This window comes from Hemicordylus capensis, chromosome 3 (genome assembly GCF_027244095.1).
Source record: "Hemicordylus capensis ecotype Gifberg chromosome 3, rHemCap1.1.pri, whole genome shotgun sequence".
NCBI classification, from domain to species: Eukaryota; Metazoa; Chordata; class Lepidosauria; order Squamata; family Cordylidae; genus Hemicordylus; species Hemicordylus capensis.
Genome location: NC_069659.1, coordinates 191,131,339 through 191,157,512, shown reverse-complemented (window position 1 = coordinate 191,157,512; position 26,174 = coordinate 191,131,339). Strand labels below are relative to the sequence as shown.

Genomic DNA, 26,174 nt, shown 5'->3' with positions numbered 1-26,174 from the left:
CTCAATCTGCTAAGTAAATCCAAGGAACCCCCACACTACAAATTTTGTATGCTAACTGGGCAAAGAGGAACTTTTTAATGTTGCAGTTCTCTTTCTATTAAGCTGGGGGAGAGCAATTGGCCCTATCCATCCCCAGCTCAACATCCCTCCAGTAGCTATTGCTGGTGTCTCTGTTGTGTTTCTTTTTACCCTGAGAGCCCTTTGGGGACAGGCAACTATCTTATTATTCTTTTTCTATGTAAACCGCTTTGCGAACCTTTTGCTGAAAAGCGGTATATAAATAATAGTAATAGTAATAGTAGTAGGAGTAGTAGTATCTACCTTTGGCAGTTCCTGATGCCCCAAAGGAATGGGAGAGATAAGATCCTACACAGAGGGGGGCAAACAATACTCTGCATATGGAACAAATAGTAAAAGTATCATGGCTGGTATTTCTCAACCAGATGAGAAAGTAAACAAATAAAAGGAAAATAAAACAGTTACACTATTCCAGCTACTCTTACTTCCATGTATCTTATCTTTTCATGGTAAGCTTTTATAATTAAACTAGAATTATATTCTATCTATAGACTAAATTTAATAACAGGAACTTTATGCTCCAGCTAAGCATGACTTCTAAAGAATAACCATTTCATGAAACAAAAACATACAAATATTGCTGGCCTTCATGAATAAGACTTGCCTGAGGAGCACTCACTACAGATAAAGTGTCCTGAGTGTTTTCCAGAGAGCCCAGTGCAGCTTGCATGAAAAGCGCCAAAACACCGTCCTTCACAAAGCAGCAAGTCCCCAGGCTTTTCACAGAGCTTTGAGAAGTAAAAGAGGTAAGAGTTAAAGAGCACAGAATGAAACTGTCTGCTTCTCTCCTTCTCAACTATCTTTTCATAACTTGATAGCAAACTACTATTTCAAATGAATTTTGAACCATTGGCCAACATTTTGTGTGGTGTTACATGGATGTTTCTAATAAGCCTATGCTGCTGAGGGCATCTAAGGAGGTAGCAAGTGTACACATACTTAAAGCAGAGTGTCTGCACTTCAGCAGCACTAGCTACATATCACAAACTGCAATTCTTGGCAACATGTGGGCAACTGTCACTCAAGAATGGGGTGCACAACTCAAAGGAACATAGGAAACTGCCATATCCTGAGTCAGACCATTGGTCTATCTAGCTCAGTATTGTCTTCACAGACTGGCAGCGGCTTCTCCAAGGTTGCAGGCAGGAATCTCTCTCAGCCCTATCTTGGAGAAGCCAGTGAGGGAACTTGAAACCTTCTGCTCTTCCCAGAGCAGCTTCATCCCCTGAGGGGAATATCTTGCAGTGCTGACACATCAAGTCTCCCATTCATACACAACCAGGGCAGACCCTGCTTAGCTATGGGGACAAGTCATGCTTGCTCCACAAGACCAGCTCTCCTCTCCTCACTCAAATGCCCTGATAATGAAACAAACCATGACTTGAGTGTGTGCAGGCCAAGGTCAGTTTTCAGTGCATTAATCATTAAAACCCCAGAAATAAAGCTCAAGCCAACAGACAACTAACAAAATTCGAAGAACTGGCTTTGGGAGCCTTAGACTCCCTTAAAGGTGTGATTTCAAAATTATAAGGGGTGATTATAAACCACACATTTATAAACCACCTTATACCTGGCCTGTACCAGTTACTTCCTCCTCGGCCCAAATTAAGGAAAACTTTCTCAAAGATTTTCATCAATGGTACCTGACCCCAGTAAAGTTAGCACACATTTATAAAAACTGCTCCCTGCTTTGCTGGAAAGGTTGTGGGTTGAAGAGAACCTATTTTCATCTTTGGTGGACATGCCCCAGGGTTTTACACTTTTGGTCAGAGGTATTCTCAGAGATGAGCAAAATCACAAATCAGAAAATAGGTTTATGCCCCCATCTGGAGTTAGTAAATATATTTTCTGTCATCAAAAAAATTAGTGGTGTTTATGGTAACTGCAGCCAGGTTAGCTATAGCCAAGCACTGGAAAAATCAAACCATGTCGATGGATAACTGGTATAAGCATCTATGGCATATCGTAATATCAAAAACATTATCTCATATTATTCGGTTTCCTGCAAATCAGATCGCAAGTAACTCTTTTTATGTTAAATGTCATATTTTATTCATTACACCACTGGGAGAATTATGGTTATGTTCTTACCCCAGATAATATTAGAATGTGGATGGACAGCTGAATTGCTTCTTTCCAAGGTGTGCCCCAGGGCCCTTTTTGCATGACAAATAGATGTCTGTCACTACCCTCCCCGCTCCCACTCTGTTGGGTTACAAAAGGCTCATTTCTAGAAAAAGAAGGATGAGTTCCCTTCTTGTCTGGGTTAGAATGGAGCCTAGTTTTGCAAATATCCCTTTGGTCCAAAAGGAGGCACTGCTCATGGCTACTTCCTTTAGTGACACTTTTGCTGGGTGAATGTGAGCACTGCTTACTTGCCCATCCATCCACTGCTGCCCATCCATCCATCCATTGGCACTTGCATATTCCTACCTCTAGGCCAGCAAAAATGTTCCTGTTGCCCGGATCTGCCCCCCAGGACTTCTGTTTTGCAGGCCTGCTCTGGTATGAACCTCACTTTCTACTCCATATGTATTTAGGTAAAGGAGTAGGTAAACCATTTCCCCTCACTCCTTAATCACTGTCACTACTAAGTCAAAAGACAAAAATTCTGTATTGCTTGATCCAACGCACATTAACTTGAAAATAAGCTATACTGAGCTCAATTAGGTGTATGCCGAAGTAAGCATGGATAGGATTGCAGTCTTAAGGGGTAACTCAAAATGAAAAATGTCTTGCTTACAAACTAAACTTTGTATCATAAAGAGAACACTAAAATACTTTCACTTTTAAAATACTTTTCACTAAAATACTTTTGCCGTTGGTGTTTGGATTAATTTTGTTTTGCATTGTAAATTTTCTTCTAATAAAGTTTAATTTTTTTAAAACCCATTAAAAATATTAATGAAAGCAATTATCAGTTACTTGTGGTTCTTTTCTCCTCATCAAGGGACCAACAGTTTTAACTAATGATAATGCCAGAAACTTGGCCCTTTCCCTGCTCAGCCAATGTGGCATGTGGAATGCATGCCAGTCCCAAACCAATGCCAAGTCCTCTCCTGTCTCTAAATCACCATTGCTTTCAGGCTGTTTGAGTAACATACTCTTCTATTTGCATGCAAATTCCATTCTGAACTCAAAATTCAATTTTTATACAACACAAAATATAAGCTACTTTTTCTGTTTGGCCTATGGCTGCAATAAAAGAACTACTACTATAAGCTACTTTCCCCCCTCCCTCACTGAACTTTAGGCAAAGTGATTTTAAACACACAAAATCTTAGTGTGATTATAACATTTCCAAAAAACGGTCAGATTATTTCTCTATGTTCAATCATTACCTAAGCAAAAGAAAAACAACATTCTATTTCTAAGTGTAGCTGGTACAGGATTTAAAAAAATTGTCAACTATAGCAGGTAAAGATTTGCTTATTTATTCCACTAAAAACGCCACTGATACTCCAAGCCATATTCAAATTCAACCATATCAGAGCTAGCATAAGCAGTACTGTCTGCTTTTAGGTAGCATCTCCTAATCCGGTAAGACACATTCAGCACTTGGAAACCATTATAATCAGAGTATTACTTTTACTTTCAGCAGCACTACTCTGAGGCAAACATTTTGTCAATTAATGTGCCAGGAAACTATAACATATTAACTCACTTGCTTAATGCAAGACAGAATCAATTTCAATACAGGACCCTAGTACTCTTTTAAAATTACTAATTAATAATAATTTTTCAGACAGGATGAACAATTTTAACAAACATACATTAAGAAAAAAAGAGAACCTGATAAAAATTCTATCTTGCAGTATAATAAAATATTTCCCTCTCTCAACTTTATATAGTTATATACCCAGCACATTCCTTAAAACCATCCCACATAAACAAACAAAAAGAAAGAATAAAACAAAAGCAAACAAACAAAAGACATGAAATCATTCTAACCACTATTTTCTACAAAAATATCTTTCACAATGCATACAATTCCAATAATGGTTTCCAAATTAACTGGTACTGAGCTTTACTCTTTAAATATGCAATTTTTTCAGCAACTTCCACCAATAAATTAGAAATCCACTGTTCTCCCTCATAAGTGTAACCTTTCCATTTACGTATAAAGCATTTAGTCAGAACTAGAGCTTGCAATAACCATAGTTATCAATATTTAAAAAGCCAAATTGATGAAGTCTTTTTGGAATCAAAATGTTCTTAATAGAATGTTTTGCTGGGTTAGTCTTAATCGAAAATCCAAATGTTAATACAGGTGAAACTTGGAAAATTAGAATATCGTGCAAAAGTCCATTAATTTCAGTAATGCAAATTAAAAGGTGAAACTGATATATGAGACAGATGCATTACATGCAAAGCAAGATAAGTCAAGCCTTAATTTGTTATAATTGTGATTGATGATCATGGCGTACGGCTCACGAAAACCCCAAATCCACAATCTCAGAAAATTAGAATATTACATGGAACCAAGAAGACAAGGATTGAAGAATAGAACAATATCGGACCTCTGAAAAGTATAAGCATGCATATGTATTCAGTACTTGGTTTGGGCCCCTTTTGCAGCAATTACTGCCTCAATGCGGCGTGGCATGGATGCTATCAGCCTGTGGCACTGATGAGGTATTATGGAAGACCAGGATGCTTCATTAGCGGCCTTCAGCAATTCTGCATTGTTTGGTCTCATGTCTCTCATCCTTCTCTTGGCAATGCCCCATAGATTCTCTATGGGGTCAGGTCAGGCGAGTTTGCTGGCCAATCAAGCACAGTACACTGTATACTTTTCAGAGGTCCGATATTGTTCTGTTCTTCAATCCTTGACTTATTGGTTCCATGTAATATTCTAATTTTCTGAGATTGTGGATTTGGGGTTTTCATGAGCCGTACGCCATGATCATCACAATTATAACAAATTAAGGCTTGACTTATCTCGCTTTGCATGTAATGCGTCTGTCTCATATATCAGTTTCACCTTTTAATTTGCATTACTCAAATTAATGGACTTTTGCATGATATTCTAATTTTCCGAGTTTCACCTGTATTTGATAATGCCATGGACCAACCAAGAAGCAATAAGTTTATATTTAAGTTTTTACTCCAGTTATCTATTTCAGTATCACTGTAATGTAACACACCAATTTTATAAAAACATAAAGTGCCTTGATGGCCAAATCTGTACGAACTCTTACACGTATGGTTTAGTCATGTCCTATTACTGCTTCATTTTGGTCCAAAATTAATAAGATTGCTAATATTACTTTACAATAATCTTTGTTTGTTAAAGATATCCATGTGCTTTTGGTGTATATTCATAGCATATGGAATTTATCTTTACATAAAGCTTAATAGATCCCTCAAGCATGGGGGAGTTGCAAAAAAAGATAATTATACATTGGAAGGACAGATCTACTCTGGACTTTGAACTTTGAATAGTTTATATGTGTTCCCTGTCAGCATTTGAACTGGTTTTCTATCAAAGGAATGGCAAAGAGGAGGAATGTAGTCTAACTTTAATGAACTGTTAGACTTGTTAGACAATGAAAACAATAGAATGACAATAGAACTGTTAGACAATGAAAAATCCTTGCAAGTTCCCCCCATCCCCCCAATTAAAATCAGCATTATGTAAATATGTAAATGACTGAGTTTTTCCTGTTGTCAGCAGTTTAAATATTCAATTATGTAATTATTTATATGGATTAATATTAATTTAGTTTGTTTTAGTTGAAATAAAGGAGAGAAATCTGTACGAACTGCTTATGCTTTTGTAAAATTCTAATCTAGAAATAAGAGTGTTGTAACTGATTTTCCTTTTACCTGACAAACATATTCCTTCCTTGTTGCAGCTCCTCGATCAGACTTTTTGAATGACAGAGATGATTCTGCTTGAGCCTCATCTGCACTTTCGTAGGGTGATTCCGATCGCTCATCTCCTTGGCTGTCTGAAATCTAAAAGGTAACAAGAATACATTAAAACATGTCCCATTCTGGTTTAAAGTAATCCATTTGCGATAGAAGACAGTAGTCTTGAATACACTTATTCTTGAAGAGCTTATTCTTGAATAAGCCTTTTCAAGCTTATTTCATTAGCACAGGTGCAAGAACACCAATTCCACCATTATCTAATAGGTTCCATTACTAATTACAGAAACGTTGCCCGCTATGAAAAAACATTTGGTTGGCCACTGTGAGAAACAGAATGCTGGACTAGACTGACCTTGAACTGATGTAGCAGAGCTCTTCTTTTTTGTATTTTTGAGGGGGGCGGGGGGAATATGCATTTGTGGTGTATCTGATAGGACAATCTTGTCAAATATTCTATGTGTGCATTATTATTATTATTTTTTAATTGCCCTGGAAGTTTTCTGGAGGAAAAGATTCTGTATTTTCAACTGGAAAAACCCTGCTTCCCCCCTGCCCTCACTTACCACTGCAGTCATTTGTAACTGGCGTGGTGACAAGTTAGAAGAGGGACATGCCTCCCTAAGACCAAGGTGCAAGTGTTTCTGCAAGGGTTGCTGCCTTTTTTTTCCCCCCCAGACTGTGTGGTGCCGATAATCTCAGAATATATCATAATATAGTATCCACTGAGATATCCAGGGTACTGTCCATCACAGACTTACTTACCATCTATTCTATTAATTCTCATCTATTATATTAATTCTCCTGGGTGTGCCTTGGAATGTGCGTCCCAGCGCCCAGCTGATTGGCTGGGTGGCGGACGCACCTGATTGGCTGAGGCCCACCAATGAGGATTGATCACCACCACGGCGGGCCTGACCGCAGAGGCCAGAGGCGGCGGACCTGGTCCGGCCATGGAGGCAAGGCCCAGGAAGGGGGAAAGAAGGTGGGGGTGGGGGGAGAGAAGTGGCAGTGGGGAGGAGAGGTGGCTGGGCCAGGAAGTGGAAACTGGGGCAGAAGGTGGGGGGAGGTAACCGCCAGTCCTAAAGAGAGCACAGATGCTCTGTGAGGGGGTCGGCCAGTTCCTAGAATGATATGAGTAAGAAATGAGGAAAAGGGAAAATAAGACAAAGGACCAAAGAAACACGGGCAATTCTGAGGAAAACATGGTATGATTAATATATACTAAGAAATGAAGCAGAGCCTGAAGGGTTCAAAAATCCATTTAAATTTCTGATAGTGGAACTTCCTTCCATGCAATTCAGAATTAGACCCAGACACAGAATTTACATGTATAAATCCTGCTGCATATCTGCTTCTACAATACAAATGCAAAAACTGATCCTGGTAAATAATTCAGCATCTGGAAAATTTTCCTTTTCATTGTAGAGAAAGAGGATGGGGGGAAAGAAAAGAAAAAGACCTTGATCTCTTGGGTGAAGGCACGACTGAGAGGTGCTCCTACCTGAAGAGAAATAAGCCCTGTCTTTTTCCTTTTGTTGAAAATTGGTACATAAATATTTGTTCTGTTCTGTCTCTGGGTGTGAATTGCAGGTGTCACCAGATTTAAGAAGGCTATCTCCCCAGCAAATTCCTTAATGTACATAACCTGTAATGGTAAACTGTGCTGAAAAGTCCATTTCAACTCCTGGCATCCACAGAGCCCTGTGGTTTTCTTTGGTAGAATACAGGAGAGGTTTACCATTGTCTGCTCCTACACAGTATGAGATGATGCCTTTCAGCATCTTCCTATATCGCTGCTGCCCAATATAGTGCCAGTGGGGATTCGAACCGGCAACCTTCTGCTTGCTAGTCAAGCATTTCCCTGCTGCACCACTAACTTATACAGTTTGCAAAATAGTTTTTTCTGGTGCCCAATATCAGATATCTTGGTATATCAGTGGCCAGGATGTGTGTGTGCGCGCACACGTAGGCATGCACACACGTGTGCAGGAGATGGATCCTTACATGAAAAATCTCTAGAATCTCTGAAAATTGCAGGATTCTAATAGAGTATTGTGAAAGCAAACTACCAAATCTGTTTCAGCTCCGCTAGAAACAGGCATTAGCCCCCACACAACACATAAATACCTGGCTCAAGTTTGCTTTGGATCTAGGAGCCAGCCCAAAAATTCAGGAGACAGACAACGGGCACTTGACTTAATGGTGGACATTATACAAGAAACAGGATTGCCTAAGACACATAAAGGTTTTATTAAATAACTCTATCTCTGAATATCCTAATCTAGTGCCACAGTGAAATTTCTAGGCACCATGGTTCTCTGGCATCTAGATTTTGTCAAGCCCTGAAGTAGACACAATTTAAAAAGTGTTTGAGGGAGTCTGCAGAAAGATTAATAGCCTGTCTTCTTCCTAACAACATCTTTTCCTCACTACCAATTTCAAAATACAGCACAACTGAATGCCTGTTGGGAAAGAACTATGTGAGCCCCACAATGCTTCTGAATCAGATCAGATTTTGCAGTTATAACCAGAAATCAAGGGGACAGTAGGTACTACAGCAGATAGATACAAAATGTCTTAAATTAATTCTGAAACTGGGTAGTGTAGGAGCGATGGGTTTCAGGATGATCCTTGAGGACTTTCAGATAGAAAGGCTAAGAAATGGCTAATTTATAGAAGTTTAAGAGACTCTAGTAGTTTTAAAAGATTTTTGTCATTTTGCTTCTCATATGACTTTGCTGGGATTGGACTTCATTGGGCAATTTCTTTGCTTGTCTTTAGGGGATGTTGTTGTTGTCAGAGTTTTGCCCTATCAGTACTGTTATACTTTGTAGATTTTTTAAAATTAAAAATGCAATTAATCAACCCACGTTAGCCTTTGGTGGAGGTAAGGCCTACCATTGTATGTGCTCAGTAGGAACCTGTACTATCTAGCAGCAGCTTCAGCTCAGACACTACCTCCTTAAAGTGAAGAAAGTAGCCCTAACTCAATAGACTTAGAAATGCCCCTGAAAACAGGTATGTTGTTTGAGTTTGGGGAATGTACATATGTTGTGTGTTTGTGTGTGTATTAACAGCCCCCACCACATTAAGGCATCATCTCTCAACAACAGTGCACTGAGTGGGCACATTCAACTTTCCCTTTGAGACTCCCAAAATTCAAGCACTGTCATGTGAGTGTGTGGTGGGGAGGGGGCCCTAAGTTGAAGTGCTACACTGGGTTCCTCGTACTTCCCTCATCTTTTGCCTCAAGTAAAATTACTGTGATGGAGTTAATTCTTTCAACTCTCCTTGGCTGTGTGAAGTTTAGGCCTCTCTGCCTGCTTGTCATATACAAGGGAGGCCCTTCCATGAGGCAGGGTGAGGCAGCCACATCAAGTGCAAGGAAGGACACCTGGGGGCAACAAGCACCGGCACCACTCCACAGGCCTCCCTGTCTTCTGCTGCCACTGCACTTGCTTACCTCACTGATGCATGCCATTTTGCCTTCCCTGCCCACTGCGACATGCTTCATCTTTCCCCTCTTCCCTCTACCAACATGAACTAGAAATCCTGTTGGCACTGCCTGCCTCAGAGTGCGGGCATGACACCATCGCTGCTGATGGAGTGTGGCCTGAGAATGCTGAGCACTCACCCACAGAGGGGGGTGGGTTGGGGTGGAGTCCTACCGTCCTTTGCCTGAGGCAGCAAAAATGTCTTGGGCCACCTCTGGTCATATAGATACCTGTACATTTTACCCCACAGAACAAACCGTTATAGGGCAGCAATTTTAATCAGGAGAATTAAGGGGAAAGTAAAGCATTTTCCCAGTCAGTTGGCAACCCTGAGAATTGACTGAAAGTTTGTAGAAAATTCTAAAACTATCTTGGACAAATGCAAAATTAAGCAAGCAAACTATCAAGAGAAGGCAGCACATCAGAGGATGTGTAAAATTTAAACATAAACCAGCATCTGTGTATATTTGCCAAAGTGATGGCAAAGACCAACCTTCTTCAAAATATAAATTGTGAATGTCTTGGCAGAAAGTTATCAAATTTTTCATGGTTGTAGTCAGTGTCCCTCTAACTTTTTAAATCAATGAGCAGAATGAGTTTTGTTCTGGGCGGCAGCATCAAGGCAGTGCATGCACACATGTGTGCACTATAGTGTGCCACTATAGATACAACACGTGTGCACGCACACACACAATATAAACATGGAAGAAGTTATTTTACAATTCTATTCTATATAAAATAATTCGATTTTTACTTTCTTTCACTTCACCTTTAAGTATAATAAAAGCAAGGCAGAATCTAAACAAGGCAGAAGAAAGCTGAAAGATTTAAATCTAAAAAGGGGCATATACATGGCAAAGAATGATTTATTTTTAGAAAGAGGTTTGATTCCAACACAGAGCTAATTCAGTGAGACACACAATTTTATAACATTATTCAATTTGTATGATAGATGGTGCTCCTTCCAGACTATAAATATAAATTCCTATATTTAATATTTTTGATTATTGATACTTATTTTGATGAAGTAAATACTATCTGGAAGGAGCACCACCTATCATACAAATGGAATAATTTTGTGTGTCTCACTGAATAAGCTCCAGGTCGGAATGAAACCCCTTTCTAAAAGTTAATCTTTTTTTTTTTAAGAACAACATTTATTTTATTCATTTATTTACATTTTATATCCCGCTTTTCCTCCAAGGAGCCCAGAGCGATGTACTAAATTTCTCCTCACAACAACCATGTGATGTAGGTTAGGCTGAGAGGGAAGTGACTGGCCCAGAGTCACCCAGCTAGTATCATGGCTGAATGGGGATTTGAACTCGGGTCTCCCCGGTCCTAGTCCAGCACTCCAGCCACTATACCACGCTGGCTCAAAAATAATTAAAGTATTATCCACAGACAAGAAAAGCATGTTATTGTATCTATAAGGATTTCCTGTATATGAAATTATTTATCTTCACCAAAAGCACTAATAACTACACCATTAGACAATTCAATATGTTACTTTTGTTTTCATTTGCTTTGCATGTGTCAATTTTCTTTACTAGCACCAAATAAATGAAGAAAACAGAATAGGGCTCATTTTGCTCTTAGACAAGTTCATGGATTTAAGTGCTCATTAGATTTTCTTAGCTGTTCAGAATGCTTCATATATTATTATTATTTATTATTTTACATTTATATCCCGCTCTTCCTCCAAGGAGGCCAGAGCGGTGTACTACATACTTGAGTTTCTCTTTCACAACAACCCTGTGAAGTAGGTTATGCTGAGAGAGAAGTGACTGGCCCAGAGTCACCCAGCTAGTTTCATGGCTGAATGGGGATTTGAACTCGGGTCTCCCTGGTCCTAGTTCAGCTCTCTAACCACTATACCACGCTGGCTCTCTTAATATAGCTGTAGGTGGAGATGGATGTTGTGCACAGGCAGGTTTTATCTTACTTTAAGCAGAGTATTGCCTAAGGTTGTATTTGCAGCAATGCCATCTGTGAATGATTAAGTGCCATCAAGTCAGTGTCGACTCTTAGCAACCACATAAATCCAAGAGCCAACAGAGTCATACTTCCTCCGTCAGTTCCCAACAAATCCTGCCCATTAGCAGTGTCTACCCCATAGCCCGCCCAAGAACCAGTTTGAAATGGGTCTAGATAATCAGTTTCCTCCAAGACTGCCTGGAGCTGGGAGGCCACCATACTCTCAGTTATCTTGCTCAGCCATGGAAGGTTGGAGACAGGCCTCTAGTTGCTTAATTCTGAGGGATCCAATGCAGCTTCTTCAGAAGAGATCTGATTGCCTCCTTAAGACAGGAAGGCATCCTGCCCTCCCTCAGAGAAGCATTATGTACTAGACTCTTTACAACAACCCCGCTGCCAGATAGTATAAGCCAGGGTTTCTCAACGTGTGGGTCCGCAGATGTTATTGGACTTCACCTCCCATAATCCCCAGCCCCAGTGGCCTTTGGTTGGGAATTATGGGAGTTGAAGTCTAATTACATCTGGGGACCCACACATTGAGAATCCCTGGATAAGCCATGTTGTACAAAGATCAAGAAAACAGGTGGTAGGCCGTACCACTCCAAGCAGCTTGTCCACATCCTCAGGAGTCACAAACTGAAAGTGAACCGGCATAATCACATAAGAGGAGTTTCTGGACACTATAACACTCTGCAATAATTGTGGGGTCTGAGTAAGTTGGCTGGAATACGAGATATTTTATCCATAAAAATGAGTCCATTCCCTGGATAGGTCTGTCTGCAATTGTCATGAGCTTGTCTGGTGGTTCCTTAGTCAGGCGGTCTTTGTTGCTTCCCCAAGACTTTAGAATGTACTCCCTCCTGAAATAAGAGCCTCCCCATCTCTGATGGGGGCTTTTAAAAGATGTTTTTAAGGTCTTTAAAATGCATTTATTCCCCCAAGCTTTTTAACCAGAATTGTAGTTTTGATATGTTTTATGTTGTTGTAAACCACCCAGAGATGCAGGTTTGGGGCAGTGTACAAATATATAATAAATAAATCATATGCTGTGATGAGTTCCAGCTGGATGGCTGTTAACGGTGAAGTGGTGGGTGTAGCGCCGCATTGTGTAGTGCTGTCCTTATATGATGATTCTTCCTAGTTTTGGAGAAGGAATGACAAATCCCACAAGAGTCTGGTATACGACTTTCTCCCAGACAATGGAGACAAAGCTTGTAGTGGTCTGTGGAGGGTAGTTTACCTCCACATTTTGTACACTTTTTGAAAAACTTCTTAACGTCTATTTATTCAAGATACTTTGTGTTTTCTCCTTCAGTGTGGGGTGTTACTAGTGAATGGATACTAACATGTTACGTGAATGTATGGCTTCTCCCCCGCCCCCTTCCTTTATTTGTTTTGTTTTAAGATGAGGAACATGTCAAAAAGAAGTGTGAGCTTCTTCCTGATGTGCCATTCTGTTGTCGGCTGGAAAGACTGAGGAGCAACGGCTTCCAGTCACCTCTAATGACAGCTACAACATGCACAGAGGGTGGGTTGGAATGCTATGTGAAGCTATCATCATTCTGATTGAATGCTACTGTGTAGGCACAAATGAAATAAGTATGGATACAGTGAGGATCACGAAGAGGATCAGTTAGTTTCACTTTCAGTACATGTGAAGTACTCTACTCTCTCTTGCAATTGTACCACTGTAGGTAAAATAAATAATTAAAAATAAATGCATTGACCTATTCCCTTGAAATTAAAAGCACAGAGTCCTGTCATCATACACTAAATTTAGTGCAACTTTTCAAAGATTTCTGCCAACCTATTCTGGAAATAATAAATGGGGAGAAGAAAAGTGGGGTGGTCTTCCCCTTTTCCTCCACATGAGACTGGAATAATATTCAGATGGAGAGCTTCCATTTCTGAAGTTTTTGTAACTTTATACCATGAAACAAGCCTTTATAGGACTTTTTAGACGTTTAAAAAAATGTTCTCCAAAAATTTATTAAATATCGACAGATGCACCAAGCTGCTTCAGATTAAATACACAGAATACTGTCATCCTGTTTTTCATGCGATCCCAATTTCAGAAGCCTCTACCCAGCCATTCCCAATTTATGAATCTTTTCCATTTTTCTATTGATCTCAACATTAAACATTCCCGATTTTAACACATTTCCCATTGGAAATCCAATAACATAAGGTCCCCAAATCAGATTCCCATACTTATTGATATTTTCTGGGGTGCACAGGCCCAGTGCTTACACCTTAAGCAGCTATCATGTTTAACCCAGAGGGCAGATGGGGATAGGAATATGAATGTATTCCTATCCCCAGGGTCCCCTAGGACCTGTATTTGACGCTAAACAAAAACCTTAATAGGGAGGATACAGAGAGATCTCATATGTATTCTTCTGTTCAGGAAAAACGTAAAGTGTGCAGTCAAGTCGATGTCGGCTCCTGGCACCCACAGAGTCCTGTGGTTGTCTTTTGGTAGAAACAGGAGGGGTTTACCATTGCCACCTCCCTCGTGGTATGAGATGATGCCTTTCAGCATCTTCCTGTATCGCTGCTGCCTGATATAGGTGTTTCCCATAGTCTGGCAGGCTCTGAAATGCTTCTGAAATGGCCTCTCCCCCTAATTCAACTTTAAAACCCAAATGAAGAGAACAGAAAGGAACATAAAGTCTGGCAAAAGAAATGCAAGGAGTAAAGAAGGGAAGCGAAAAAAGAGTTTGAGGAACATTTAGCTAAAAGCATCAAGGAAAACAACAAAAACTTCTTTAAATACTTCAGAAACAGAAAACCTGCCATTGTCTGTTAGATGATGAGAGAGTAAAAGGGATTATTAAGGAGGATACGGAGATTGCAGAGAAGCTAAACAAGTTCTTTGTATCTATCTTCAGGACAGAGGATACTGAGCTTATATCTGTGCATGAACAGAGAGCTTCTCAGGGACAGAAGCTTAAGAACTGAGTCAGGTAGAGGTGATGAGAGATGACATGAGATGACGTTCTAAAGTGTCTGGAAAAATTAAAAATTAACACATCGCCAGAGCCAGATGGCATCCACCCAAGAGTTCATAAAGAACTCAAATGTGAAACTGCCAGCCTCCTTGCAATAATATATAAATTATCCCTACAATCAGGCTCTGTACTGGAGGACTGGAAAGCAGCCAATGTAACCACTGTTCTCTCTAAGCAGCTGGGCAGCTGCGCATTTGATCACAAAATTTCAGCCCCCCGCAGAGGATTTCAGCAGCCGCGCAGTTTCACACTGTGCTCCAATGGCTGCTTAAAATGCCAGCAGACTTTCCCCCCTACCACCACTGCATTAGCCCTTGCTGTGGCCAAAGTGGGGAAATTGGCTTTCTCTTGCAAGCAGGAGAGCTGATTCACCTGCTCTGGCCACAGCAAGAGGCTACTGAAAGCCTGCGCCTCCTCTCGGAGTGGCTGGCAGCCACTCTCTGGGCTCCAGGAGCCTCCAGCTGCAAGAAAAGCAGCCATGGCACTGGCTGCCTGTAAGATCTCCCCTGCCTGCACTGGAGCCCAGAGAGTAGCTGCCAGCCACTCTGAGAGGAGATGCAGGCTTGCAGGCACGTGTGTACTCTTTTCCCCAGCCCACACGGGCAGCTTTCTAATTAACTGATTAACACGTGCCTCCAAATATTTGGCGAGAGGTGGCATTGAAGAGGGGGAGCTGAGATGAAAAAGAGTCCCCCTGCCACCCACAGCCATGCTCAACTCAGAGCCTAAAGCGATCACTGGGGATGCACAAGGATAAATACCAAGTAAGCCACAGGCAAGAAGGGGGGCAAACGGGTTGCGCAAACAATGGATGGCAGGGTGTGGACAAAGCAGCCAGAGGTGGTTGGGGCTGGCTCTGATGTTTTCAGCTTGGAGAAGGATCGCAAGCAGCTTCCCTTCTGCCTCCCCCCATCCCTGGCTCCCTACAGGCTTCCTTAACCAATGGGAAATCCGGGGAAGGGGCAACTTCTGCTGGGAGCTCCTGTGCATTAGTGCTGGGAGAGAGAACAAGAGAGAGTGTGTGCATGGCAGTGTTTAAGCCAGTATAAAACTTTAAAGGAAAGTGCAGGTCATGAGAGTGCTGAGGAGGAGAGGGGGAAAGACACCGTGTGTGAGTGTAGCCTGTAGAGGAAGGTGTGTGGGGTGGGAAGGAAAGGAGTGTATCAGAGGGCCTTTGTGTGTATCTCTCTCTCTCTCTCTCTGAGGGACTCTGAGTGTGTGTGTGTATTTGTGTAATGGGAGGTGTGTAAAATGGGAAGGAAAGGTGTGTATCATAGGGACTATGTGTGTATATATCTATCTATAGATGAAGAGGGAGAGAGAGCAGGGCTGCTCAACTTTAGCCCTCCTGCAGATGTTGGCCTACAATTCGCATAATCCCTGGCTATTGGCCACTGTGGCTGGGGATAATGAGAGTTGTTGTCCAAAAACAGCTGTGGGGGGCCTAAGTTGAGCAGGTCTGATGTACAGGGAGGTGTGTGGGATGGGAAGGAGAGTATCAGAGGGAGTGTGTGTGTGTATACACACACACACAGTCCCTCTGATAATCTCCTTTTATTTATATATAGAGAGAGGGGGTGGGTGGGAAGGAAAGGAGTGGGGGGGAGTGTCAGAGGGACTGTGTGTGTGTGTGTGTGTGTGTGTGTGTGTATAGAGAGAGGGGGGTGAGGGGAAGGAGTGTATCAGAGGGAGGGAGTGTGTGTATGTGTATACACACACAAATATATGCACACACATGTCTATGCATGTGTGTGAGGGGGGATGGGAAGGAAAGGAGTGTATCAGAGAGAGAGAGAGAGAGAGAGAGAGAGAGAGAGCGAGCACACGTGCACACACAGACCATGTTCTTTATTCCTCTGGAAACGATTGCCGAAAATCACAGACTAAAGGATGGTTAAGAGTAGCTTTAAGGGGGCCATTTGAGCCATTTTGTGGATATGGGCTTATTCTGCCTCACTGCAGGGATTCCTGAAACCTTCAGATCCCATCCAGAATCCTATGCAATTAAGTTAATTAGGTGGGGATCTAACATCAAGGATGTAGTGATCAAATTGTAGTCCTATATTATTATTATTATTATACATTTATATCCCACTCTACCTCCAAGGAGCCCAGAGCGGTGTACTACATACTTGAGTTTCTCTTTCACAACAACCCTGTGAAGTAGGTTAGGCTGAGAGCGAAGTGACTGGCCCAGAGTCACCCAGCTAGTACCATGGTTGAATGGGGATTTGAACTCGGGTCTCCCCGGTCCTAGTCCAGCACTCTAACCACTATACCACGCTGGCTCAGTCAGTGTACTGCTGCCCTGAATGATCCAGTCCTCTTAAAGCCAGTATTATTGTTTTTCAACAAGTGCAATTTGCACTTTTAAACTGTTTGTTTTAGTATCATTCAGGTCACAGTGATGCTAAGCTAAATGTTTTACATCCTTATCTAAGTGTATGACAATCTGAATGTATGACATTCTTATCTTGCAAACTTTTTAAAAAGGCCTTGTTCTAGACTCTGCCTTGTTTTTATTATACTTAAATGTGAAGCAGAAAAAAGTAACAATCATCAAATTTTATAAATAGAATAGAATTGTAAAATACATTTCTTTCCTTTTATATTTATGGGGTGTGTGCTGTATCTATAGTGGCACATAATAAAGCACATGTGCGTGTGCACACTGCCTTGATAATGTTGCCCAGAACACAACTCATTCCACTCACTAGTGAAAAAAATGAGAGGGAACACTGAATACAACACTGATTTTCAAAAAGGGATCCAGGGGGGATCCGGAAAATTACAGGACAGTTAGCTTAATGTCTGTTCCAGGCAAACTGATAGAAAGCATTCTGAAGGAAAAAACTGTTAAGCATATAGAAGAACAGGCCCTGATAAAGGAGAACCAGCATGGCTTCAGCAAAGGTAAATCTTGCCTCACCAACCTTTTGGAGTTCTTTGAGTGTGTCAGGGGTGTGTCGATAAAAGTGATCCCGTTGACATAGTATACCTGGACTTCCAAAAAGCTTTTGACAAAGTTTCTCATCAAAGACTCCTGAGAGAAAACTTAGCAGTCATGCTTGTGACTCAGAGAGGTGTTAAACTTGGCTGCATACTTGCTCTACTATTATTTAATTACTACATAAATTCTATGGTGGAACAATTGAGCCTTTTAGTTTTCCACCCTCCTAAATTTGCAGGGAGGCATATATCTATCTTGCTTTATGCAGATGATGCGGTCCTCTTGTCGAGGACGCCAATTGGCCTCAAAAAAATGCTGAGAGCACTAAATCTGTTTTGCAAGGAGAGTTTGGAGATAAATTTTCAGAAAACCAAAATAATGGCTTTTGCACGGAGACCTAAGATTCGCACTTAGAAGTTGGAGGGACAACTTATTGAGCAGGTATTATTTTTTTTAAGTAACATGGGGTAGTTTTCCATGCTGGGGGCACGAGGAAGGCCCACACAAACTATGTAGCCTCCAATGCCTAGAAAACCTCACTCGCCATTTTAGGGTACTTGCGATCAAAAGGTGGCTATTACTTACCAGCAGCTTTTAAACTATTCAAAGCCAAATCACTGTCCCAACTACTTTATGGAGCGCAGCTGGGTTGTTTTTTTTTCAAATATAACAACTCTGGAATGTGTGCAGTCAAAATTTTTGAGAACTGCTCTTAATATCCCAAGATCTGTTTCAAATGCTGCTACCCGTTTGGAGACTAGCTTTATTAGGGTGGAGGTCAATGTCTGGATTACTATACTTTGTTACTGGCTTAAACTAATTTATCATCCAGTTGGCCTGGCTCCCCTAATTTTACAGGATGATTTAGGCTCCAGGTGGATCCAGTCTATTGAGGCTAAAATAGCTACTTTGGGCCTCTCTGTTACAATTCTGTCCAAGCTGGGATTTGATCAGGCAAGCTTGCTGGTTAAACGACGAGTTTTTGACTCTGAACGGCAAAATGACCTTGGGAAGGTCTCCAAATTTTACATCTCGGAGGAAAGAAGATATCTGGTCTCTGCAATGAATTATTTTACTTGGTTGGAATTTCTGAGGTATAGGAAAGCTTTTACCTTGGCTCACTGCCACTGTTTACCCTTGGCAGTTCTAGAAGGGCACTATAGAGGGGTTCCATTTGCTGACAGACTTTGCCCTTGTGGGCTGGATCAGGTTGAAACTATTGAACATTATTATTCTGTCTGTTTTATAAGGATATTCATGAATCTTTCACCACACCTTTGCTTTGTAAAATCCCCGGTGGACATGAGCAATTTTATTGTTCCCTGTTGCTTTCAGATTCAGAGTGTTTAATTACATCTAATGGGGCTAAATTCTGTGCTGCTGCCATAAATATATGTCACCGGATGGTTAATAAGGACATTTTATTGTTTTAATTTTTATTATCACTATGTTTCCAACTATACTTTATCTATTGTTATATAATTGTAACATTTTTCTTTTGTTTTGTCCTGTGGCTGTAACATGAAAGAACTTGAGTCATGCTTGTCTTTGTTTTTGTGAACCACCTGGAGCCTCTGGTGTCAGGTGGTATATAAATCAAATAAATAACTAAGTAACTAAATAAGGGGACAGGTTCATCTGTGGATTGGTAACTGGTTGAAGGACAGGAAACAGAGGATAGGTATAAATGGACAGTTCTTTAAATTGAGGGAAGAAAGAAATGGGGTTCCCCAGGGATCTGTACTGGGACCGGTGCTTTTTAATGTATTCATAAAGGATCTAGAAGTTGGGGTAAGCAGCAAGGTGGCCAAATTTGAAGATGACACCAAACTATTTGGGGTAGTGAAATCCAAAACAGATTGCAAGGAGCTCTCCAAACTGGGAAAGTGCCAACAAAAGGGCAGTTCAATGTTAGCAAGCAGTTCAGTGTTGTTGTTGTTATTAAAACTTTTATACCACTCTTTCCAAAAGGCTCAGGGCGGTTTACATTAAAACACCATTAAAATCAGTTACTAATTAAAACAAAAATTATAAAGCATAAAACAATTATTAACAATTAAAAACATCGTAAAACAGCAATTAAATAATCAGAACAATTTAAAAACAAGTTTTAAAAAGCTGAGAAAACCTGGTTGAAGAGATGTGTTTTCAGGTGTTTTTTAAAAATTGCCAGAGATATTGGAAGCAAGCATATAGTAATATAGAGAACCAGCGTGGTGTAGTGGTTAGAGTGCTGGACTAGGACCAGGGAGACCCGAGTTCAAATCCCCAAGTGACTCTGGGCCAGTCACTTCTCTCTCAGCCTAACCTACTTCACAGGGTTGTTGTGAGGAGAAACCTAAGTATGTAGTACACTGCTCTGGGCTCCTTGGAGGAAGAGCGGGATGTAAAATGTAATAATAATAATCATCATCATCAGAAGAAGAAGCTGATGAAGAAGAAGCTGATGAAACAGTGGAACACCTAATCAGTTGATAAAATTGAAAAAGTTGTAGAAAATGAAGATGCAAAAATATTATGGGACTTCCGACTACAAACAGTCAAACATCTGCCACACAATACACCAGATATAACTGTAGTTGAGAAGAAAGAAAAACAAGTGAAAATAATCGACATAGCAATACCAGGGGATAGCAGAATAGAAGAAAAAGAAATAGAAAAAATCACAAACTATAAAGATCTACAAATTGAAATGGAAAGGCTGTGGCAGAAGAAGATCAAAATAATCCCAGTGGTAATTGGCGCCCTAGGTGCAATTCCAAAACAACTTGAAGAGCACCTCAGCACCATAGGGGCCACAGAAATCACCATCAGCCAATTATAAAAAGCAACTTTACTGGGAACAGCCTATATTCTGCGACGATATCTATAACAACAGCAACAACATTGACAATAAAATTCAGCCATCCCAGGTCCTTGGGAAGGACTCGATGTCTGGATAAAACAAACCAGTCAATAACACCTGTCTGACTGTGTAAACAAGAAATAATAATAACAACAACAACCCCCAGTGAGGCACTACCTTGGCATGGTTGTGGGGCTTGTGTGCTCTGATGAAGGTGAGAGCTATGCAAGAGGTCCAACCATACTGGACAGGTCTCACCAGAGGAGCCAGACAAAGAGTGCCTCCCCCATCAACAATATGGTGAGACGTAACTTTAATAAATCTATACCGGATTGGTTGTCGCCCGGGTCAACAAGGACCGCGCCAGATGCTATAGTCCCTGGACATCTGGTGGCAAGTGGGCAACAGGACTCAGGATCTTCAGTTGAGCAACCAGGACTGGAGACAGCAAAGTTACTGGAAGAAATGTCGCTTAACCGAAAAAAATATACAAAAAATGCCAACAAGGAAATAATGATCTGCTATTACAAGTCTAGTCCAACTAGAAGAGGTTATTTAAAAAGAATGTACCAAATTTGGAAAGAGAAGCATCCAGACACAGAAATAACAGAACAAAGGCTAGCAGACCAGAGAAGATTCATAATAAGAAATAAAGTATTCACAGGAGTAGAGCTGGAAGAACTGCAAAGAGCAACACAGGCTCAAGATATGGAAGAAGAATTATCACCAATTGAAGAAGTTGCTCAGGCGCAGGTGGAGGAGGTGTTGGAAATCGAGGATGCCACTGTTGCTGAACTGTTTCAAAATCAAAACCAGGCAACCTCCCCTTTGCCTTCACCTCAAAAACCCGAATGCCATATAACAGAAAAGCAACAAGAACTAAAGCAAAAAATAACTGAGCACATGAACCAAACAACCACCAGGGTTCGACTTCCAGCTCTAAAAACAGTTGCCAAAAAACAACTTGCTCAGGCATTAAAAGATGTCAATGCTGCACTTGCAGAAATAACAACCAAGAATTTGCAAGAAACAAACCAACTAATGTACAGTGCAGCAACAATAACAACACAAGAGCTCGGATATAAGATCAGTGGACCCGTCAAAAAAGAAAGCAGTACATTACCTAAATGGAAGATTAGATTAGAAAATAAAATCTCCAGGCTTAGATCAGATGCTAGTAAATTGAAAGATATGAAAGACAAGAAGCTGAAGAATGAAAACACCAAACAGTATCTGATCCAAAAATACCACCTAGATTCAAGGAAAATTAGAGAAGTCCTGGAAATAATAAAGCAGCAAATAACAGCAGTGTCAAAGAAGATTAGCAGATATGAAGCCAGAATTACACAACACAGGCAAAATCTCCAATTCCAGTCGAATCAGAGACGTTTCTACCAAAGCATAGAAGGAGAAACTGCAAGAAACGTAGAAGCACCAAATAAAGAAGAAACAGTGCAATTCTGGCGGAAATTATGGGACAATCCAATAGATTATAATAAAAAAGCAGGCTGGATGAAAGAGGTCAAAAAATGTAACCAACAAATGCAAGATCTAATAATAACACCAGAATTAATAAGTGAAAGAGGAAATAAAATTAAAAATTGGACTGCTCCAGGCGACGATGAACTGCATGACTTTTGGCTTAAACACCTAACAAGCCTTCATAAACAACTATCAAAACAGTTCAATCACATTTTGCAAAGAGGTGATATTGAACAATGGCTAACAACTGGGAAAACTCATCTCATCATGAAAGACCCAGCAAAAGGTGCAGTTCCAAATAATTATAGACCGATAACCAGCCTGCCAACCATGTTCTAATTATTAACTGGAATAATAGCAGATGAAGTGATGCAACACTTATTAACTAACAAACAGCTTCCAGTTGAACAGAAAGGAAATTGCCCGAACACCAGAGGCACAAAAGACCAGCTGCTGATTGACAAAATGATTTTAGAAAATTGTAAGAGAAGAAAAACAAATCTAAGTGTTGCATGGATTGACTACAAGAAAGCCTTCGATTCATTGCCTCACACATGGATACTAAAATGTTTAGAAACAACTGGTGTCAGCAAAAACATTCAGATATTTATTTAAAAAGCAATGAGCATGTGGAGTACACAGTTAACAATCAATGGCGAGGTACTTGGACAGGTTAGCATTAGAAGAGGCATTTTCCAAGGGGACTCACTATCCCCTCTATTGTTTGTAATCGCCATGACCCCACTTTCACAAATACTAAACAAAACAGGCCTCGGATACCAAACATCTAAAACATCAAGTAAAATCAACCATATGCTGTACATGGACGATCTGAAGTTGTATGGAAAGTCCCAGTCAGAAATCAAATCACTGCTAAACACTGTCCGCATATTCAGTAGCGATATAGCAATGGAGTTTGGACTAGACAAGTGTGCTGCATTAATAATGAACAGAGGAAAAATAAGAAAAACAGAAGGAATAAAACTGCCCAATGGAAGCAAGATCAAGAACCTGGAAGAGAAAGAATGTTACAAATACTTGGGCATTCTCCAGGTTGATAACATCACACACACTGAAGTTAAAAGAAAAATTGGAAGTGAATACATCAGGAGAGTTAGAAAAATCCTCAAGTCCAAACTCAATGGCGGGAACACCATACAAGCCATAAACACCTGGGCTATACCTGTTATCAGATACACTGCAGGAATAATAGACTGGACCCAGGCAGAGCTAGACACACTAGATCGTAAGACCAGGAAAATCATGACCATCAATCATGCTCTGCACCCCCGCAGTGATGTAGATAGGCTCTACCTCCCTCGCAGCTCAGGTGGAAGAGGAATGCTGCAAGTCCATCAAATAGTAGAGGAGGAGAAAAGAGGCCTTGAAGAATATATAAAGGACAGTGAAGAAGATGCACTTAAAATGGTCAAGAACGAGAAACTATTCAACACCAATGAAACAAAGCAGGCCTACAAGAAAGAACAAGTCAAGAACCGAGCAGAAAAATGGAGAAATAAGCCACTGCATGGTCAATATTTGCACAATAAAAGTAGAAAATCAGACATCACCAAGACCTGGCAATGGCTTAAGAATGGCAACTTGAAGAAAGAGGGTTTAATACTGGCTGCACAAGAACAGGCACTAAGAACAAATGCAATAAGAGCAAAAGTAGAAAAATCCACAACAAACAGCAAGTGCCGCCTTTGTAAAGAAGCAGATGAAACAGTGGACCACCTAATCAGCTGTTGTAAGAAGATCTCACAGACTGACTACAAACAAAGGCATGACAAGGTAGCAGGGATGATACACTGGAACATCTGCAAAAAATACAAGCTAGCTGTAGCCAAGAATTGGTGGGACCATAAAATTGAAAAAGTTGAAGAAAATGAAGATGTAAAAATATTATGGGACTTCCAACTACAAACAGACAAACATCTGCCACACAATACACCAGATAGAACTGTAGTTGAGAAGAAAGAAAAACAAGTGAAAATAATCGACATAGCAATACCAAGGGATAGCAGAATAGAAGAAAAAGAAATAGAAAAAAATCACCAAATACAAAGATCTATAAATTGAAATTGAAAGGCTGTGGCAGAAAAAGACCAAAATAATCCCAGTGGTAATTGGCGCCCTGGGTGCAGTCCCAAAAGACCTTGAAGAGCACCTCAACACCATAGGGGCCACAGAAATCACCATCAGCCAATTACAAAAAGCAGCTTTACTGGGAACAGTCTATATTTTGCGACGATATCTATAATAACCAACAGTATTGATGATAAAATTCTTGCATCCCAGGTCCTTGGGAAGGACTCGATGTCTGGATAAAACAAACCAGTCAATAACACCTGTCTGACTGTTTAAACAAGAAATAATAATAATAATAATGTCTATTGGGGTGCGCACACACACACACAGCCCCCTGCATTTCATATATACGCTTATGGGGTCTGAGCTGTCGGTGACTGACCAGGAGAGGAATCTTGGAGTTATGGTGGACAGCTCGTTGGAAGTGTTGACTCAATGTGCAGCAGTTATGAAAAAGGCCAATTCTATGCTTGGAATCATTAGGAAGAGAATTGAAAATAAAACTACTAATATTATAATGCCCTTATAGTAAACTATGGTGCGGCCACATGTGGAGTACAGTGTACAGTTCTGGTCACCATACCTCAGAAAGGACATTATAGAACTGGAGAAGGTGCAGAAGAAAGAGGGCAACAAAGATGATCAGGGGCCTAGAGCACCTTCCCTACAAGGAAAGGCTGCAACAGCTGGGGCCTTTTAGTTTAGAAAAAAGACAACTGTGGGGAGACATGATAAAGCTTTATAAATTATGCACGGACTAGGGAGTAGACAGAGAGACAAGAAATTTAGGACCAACAAAGGTAAGTACTTTTTCACACAATGAGGGGTTTAGATAAATTCATGTAGGACAAGTCTATCAATGGGCACAAGACTGAGGGCTATAGGCCACCTCCAACCTCAGAGGCAAGATGCCTCTAAATACCACTTGCAGAGGAGTAACAGCAGAGAGAGGGCATGCCTTCAGCTCTTGCCTATGGACTTCCTAGAGGCATCTGGTAGGCTACTGTGTGAAACAAGATGCTGGATTTGATGGGCCATGGTTCTGATCCAGCAGGGCTGTTCTTATGTGTGTGTTTGTGGGATGTGTTTGTGTTTCTGTGTGAATGCATTTAAAAATTCATTCTATATACCCCCAAAACTCACCTGGCTTTCCCCACTGTCAATTCTATGTCCCCCTTCTCTTCCTGGTTCCTGGGATATCACATTCCCTAACCAATGGAACAGGTACTGCACTTGCACTAGAATCTACAAGCTGGCTCCCACTGCCAATGTCAGAGTACAGGCAAACGTGCGGGAAATCTGGCTTCATCCTCAAACAAACTATGCCCTGTATAACAATTGCTAGTTATAGGCTTTAACGGGTAAGGAAAACCTTAACGTTTTAATTGTTGCTCAAAACTTCATTAAAGCAATAAGGGATTACCCTCTTAAACAAGCATGTACAGAGTACATCAATCATTTTCATCAAAAATTGAAATATAGGATACATCTGTCTAAAAACTGGACAAGAAAGGTCAATTGCCAATTTTCAGCACTTTTTATCTTGCTATAAAATTGTGGCAATTTTTATCACATCTGTCTAAAATTACACATATTTATAGATGATCAAGTGGACCATGCATGACAAGCTTCAAGTTATTAGCTCAACAGGTGTCATACTTATGAGTAATACAATTTTAAATATTATAATGGCCAAACGTTTGGGGCGGGGGGGGGGTGCCTGTTACATGCCTTAACTAGAAGGGCACTTCCAGTCTCCTTTAATAAGAAATCAGTATCTTACTTACTAACTGTACAGAAAGAGATAATTTTGACAATAATAACTTTAAAAACCCACAGCTCTCTGGAAATTATTGAAACATAAAGGAAACAAAATCAACAGACAAAGCTGCATCTGATACAATGAACTCACCCTCTCAAGAGGCTTGCATGAAACAATGTTACAATCAACCCTACAGAGACATTGTACTCCCCTAAGAGCTTTCCAATACATACTGGCTGACATTCAGACTAATGTAATGTGCACATAATATTTTACAACCACACGGGGAAGGGTGATGTTCACCAAACTCTCTTTCCCTCTGCACAACCCTGAGGGACATATTTTCGGGAGGCACAACTTACTGCAAAGGGAAGGAGGACTGGTGAAAATCGCCCCTCCACTGTTGCATAAAGTAAAGTAAAGTTGTGCCATTGAATCGGTGTCAACTCCTGGCAACTACAGAGCCATGTGGTTTTCTATGGTATAATACAGGTAGGGTTTACCATTGCCATCTCCCATGCAGTAGGTGGTGATGCCTTTCAGCATCTTCCTATATCACTGCTACCAGATATAGGTGTTTTCCCATAGTCTGGGAAACATACGAGCA

General features: G+C 40.7%; 1 protein-coding gene across 6 annotated transcripts in view; it reads right to left on the bottom strand.

The window, feature by feature from the left end:
• NSD2 (nuclear receptor binding SET domain protein 2) overlaps positions 1-26,174 on the bottom strand; it is a 192,227-nt gene that overhangs the window by 47,288 nt on the left and 118,765 nt on the right. For all 6 annotated transcript variants that reach the window (XM_053304254.1, XM_053304249.1, XM_053304251.1 and 3 more), the window contains 2 exons: positions 5,908-6,039; positions 683-806 (listed from right to left, as the gene is read on the bottom strand). In XM_053304254.1, coding sequence (XP_053160229.1) covers positions 683-806; positions 5,908-6,039 — 256 coding nt within the window. The remainder of the gene's footprint in view (positions 1-682; positions 807-5,907; positions 6,040-26,174) is intronic.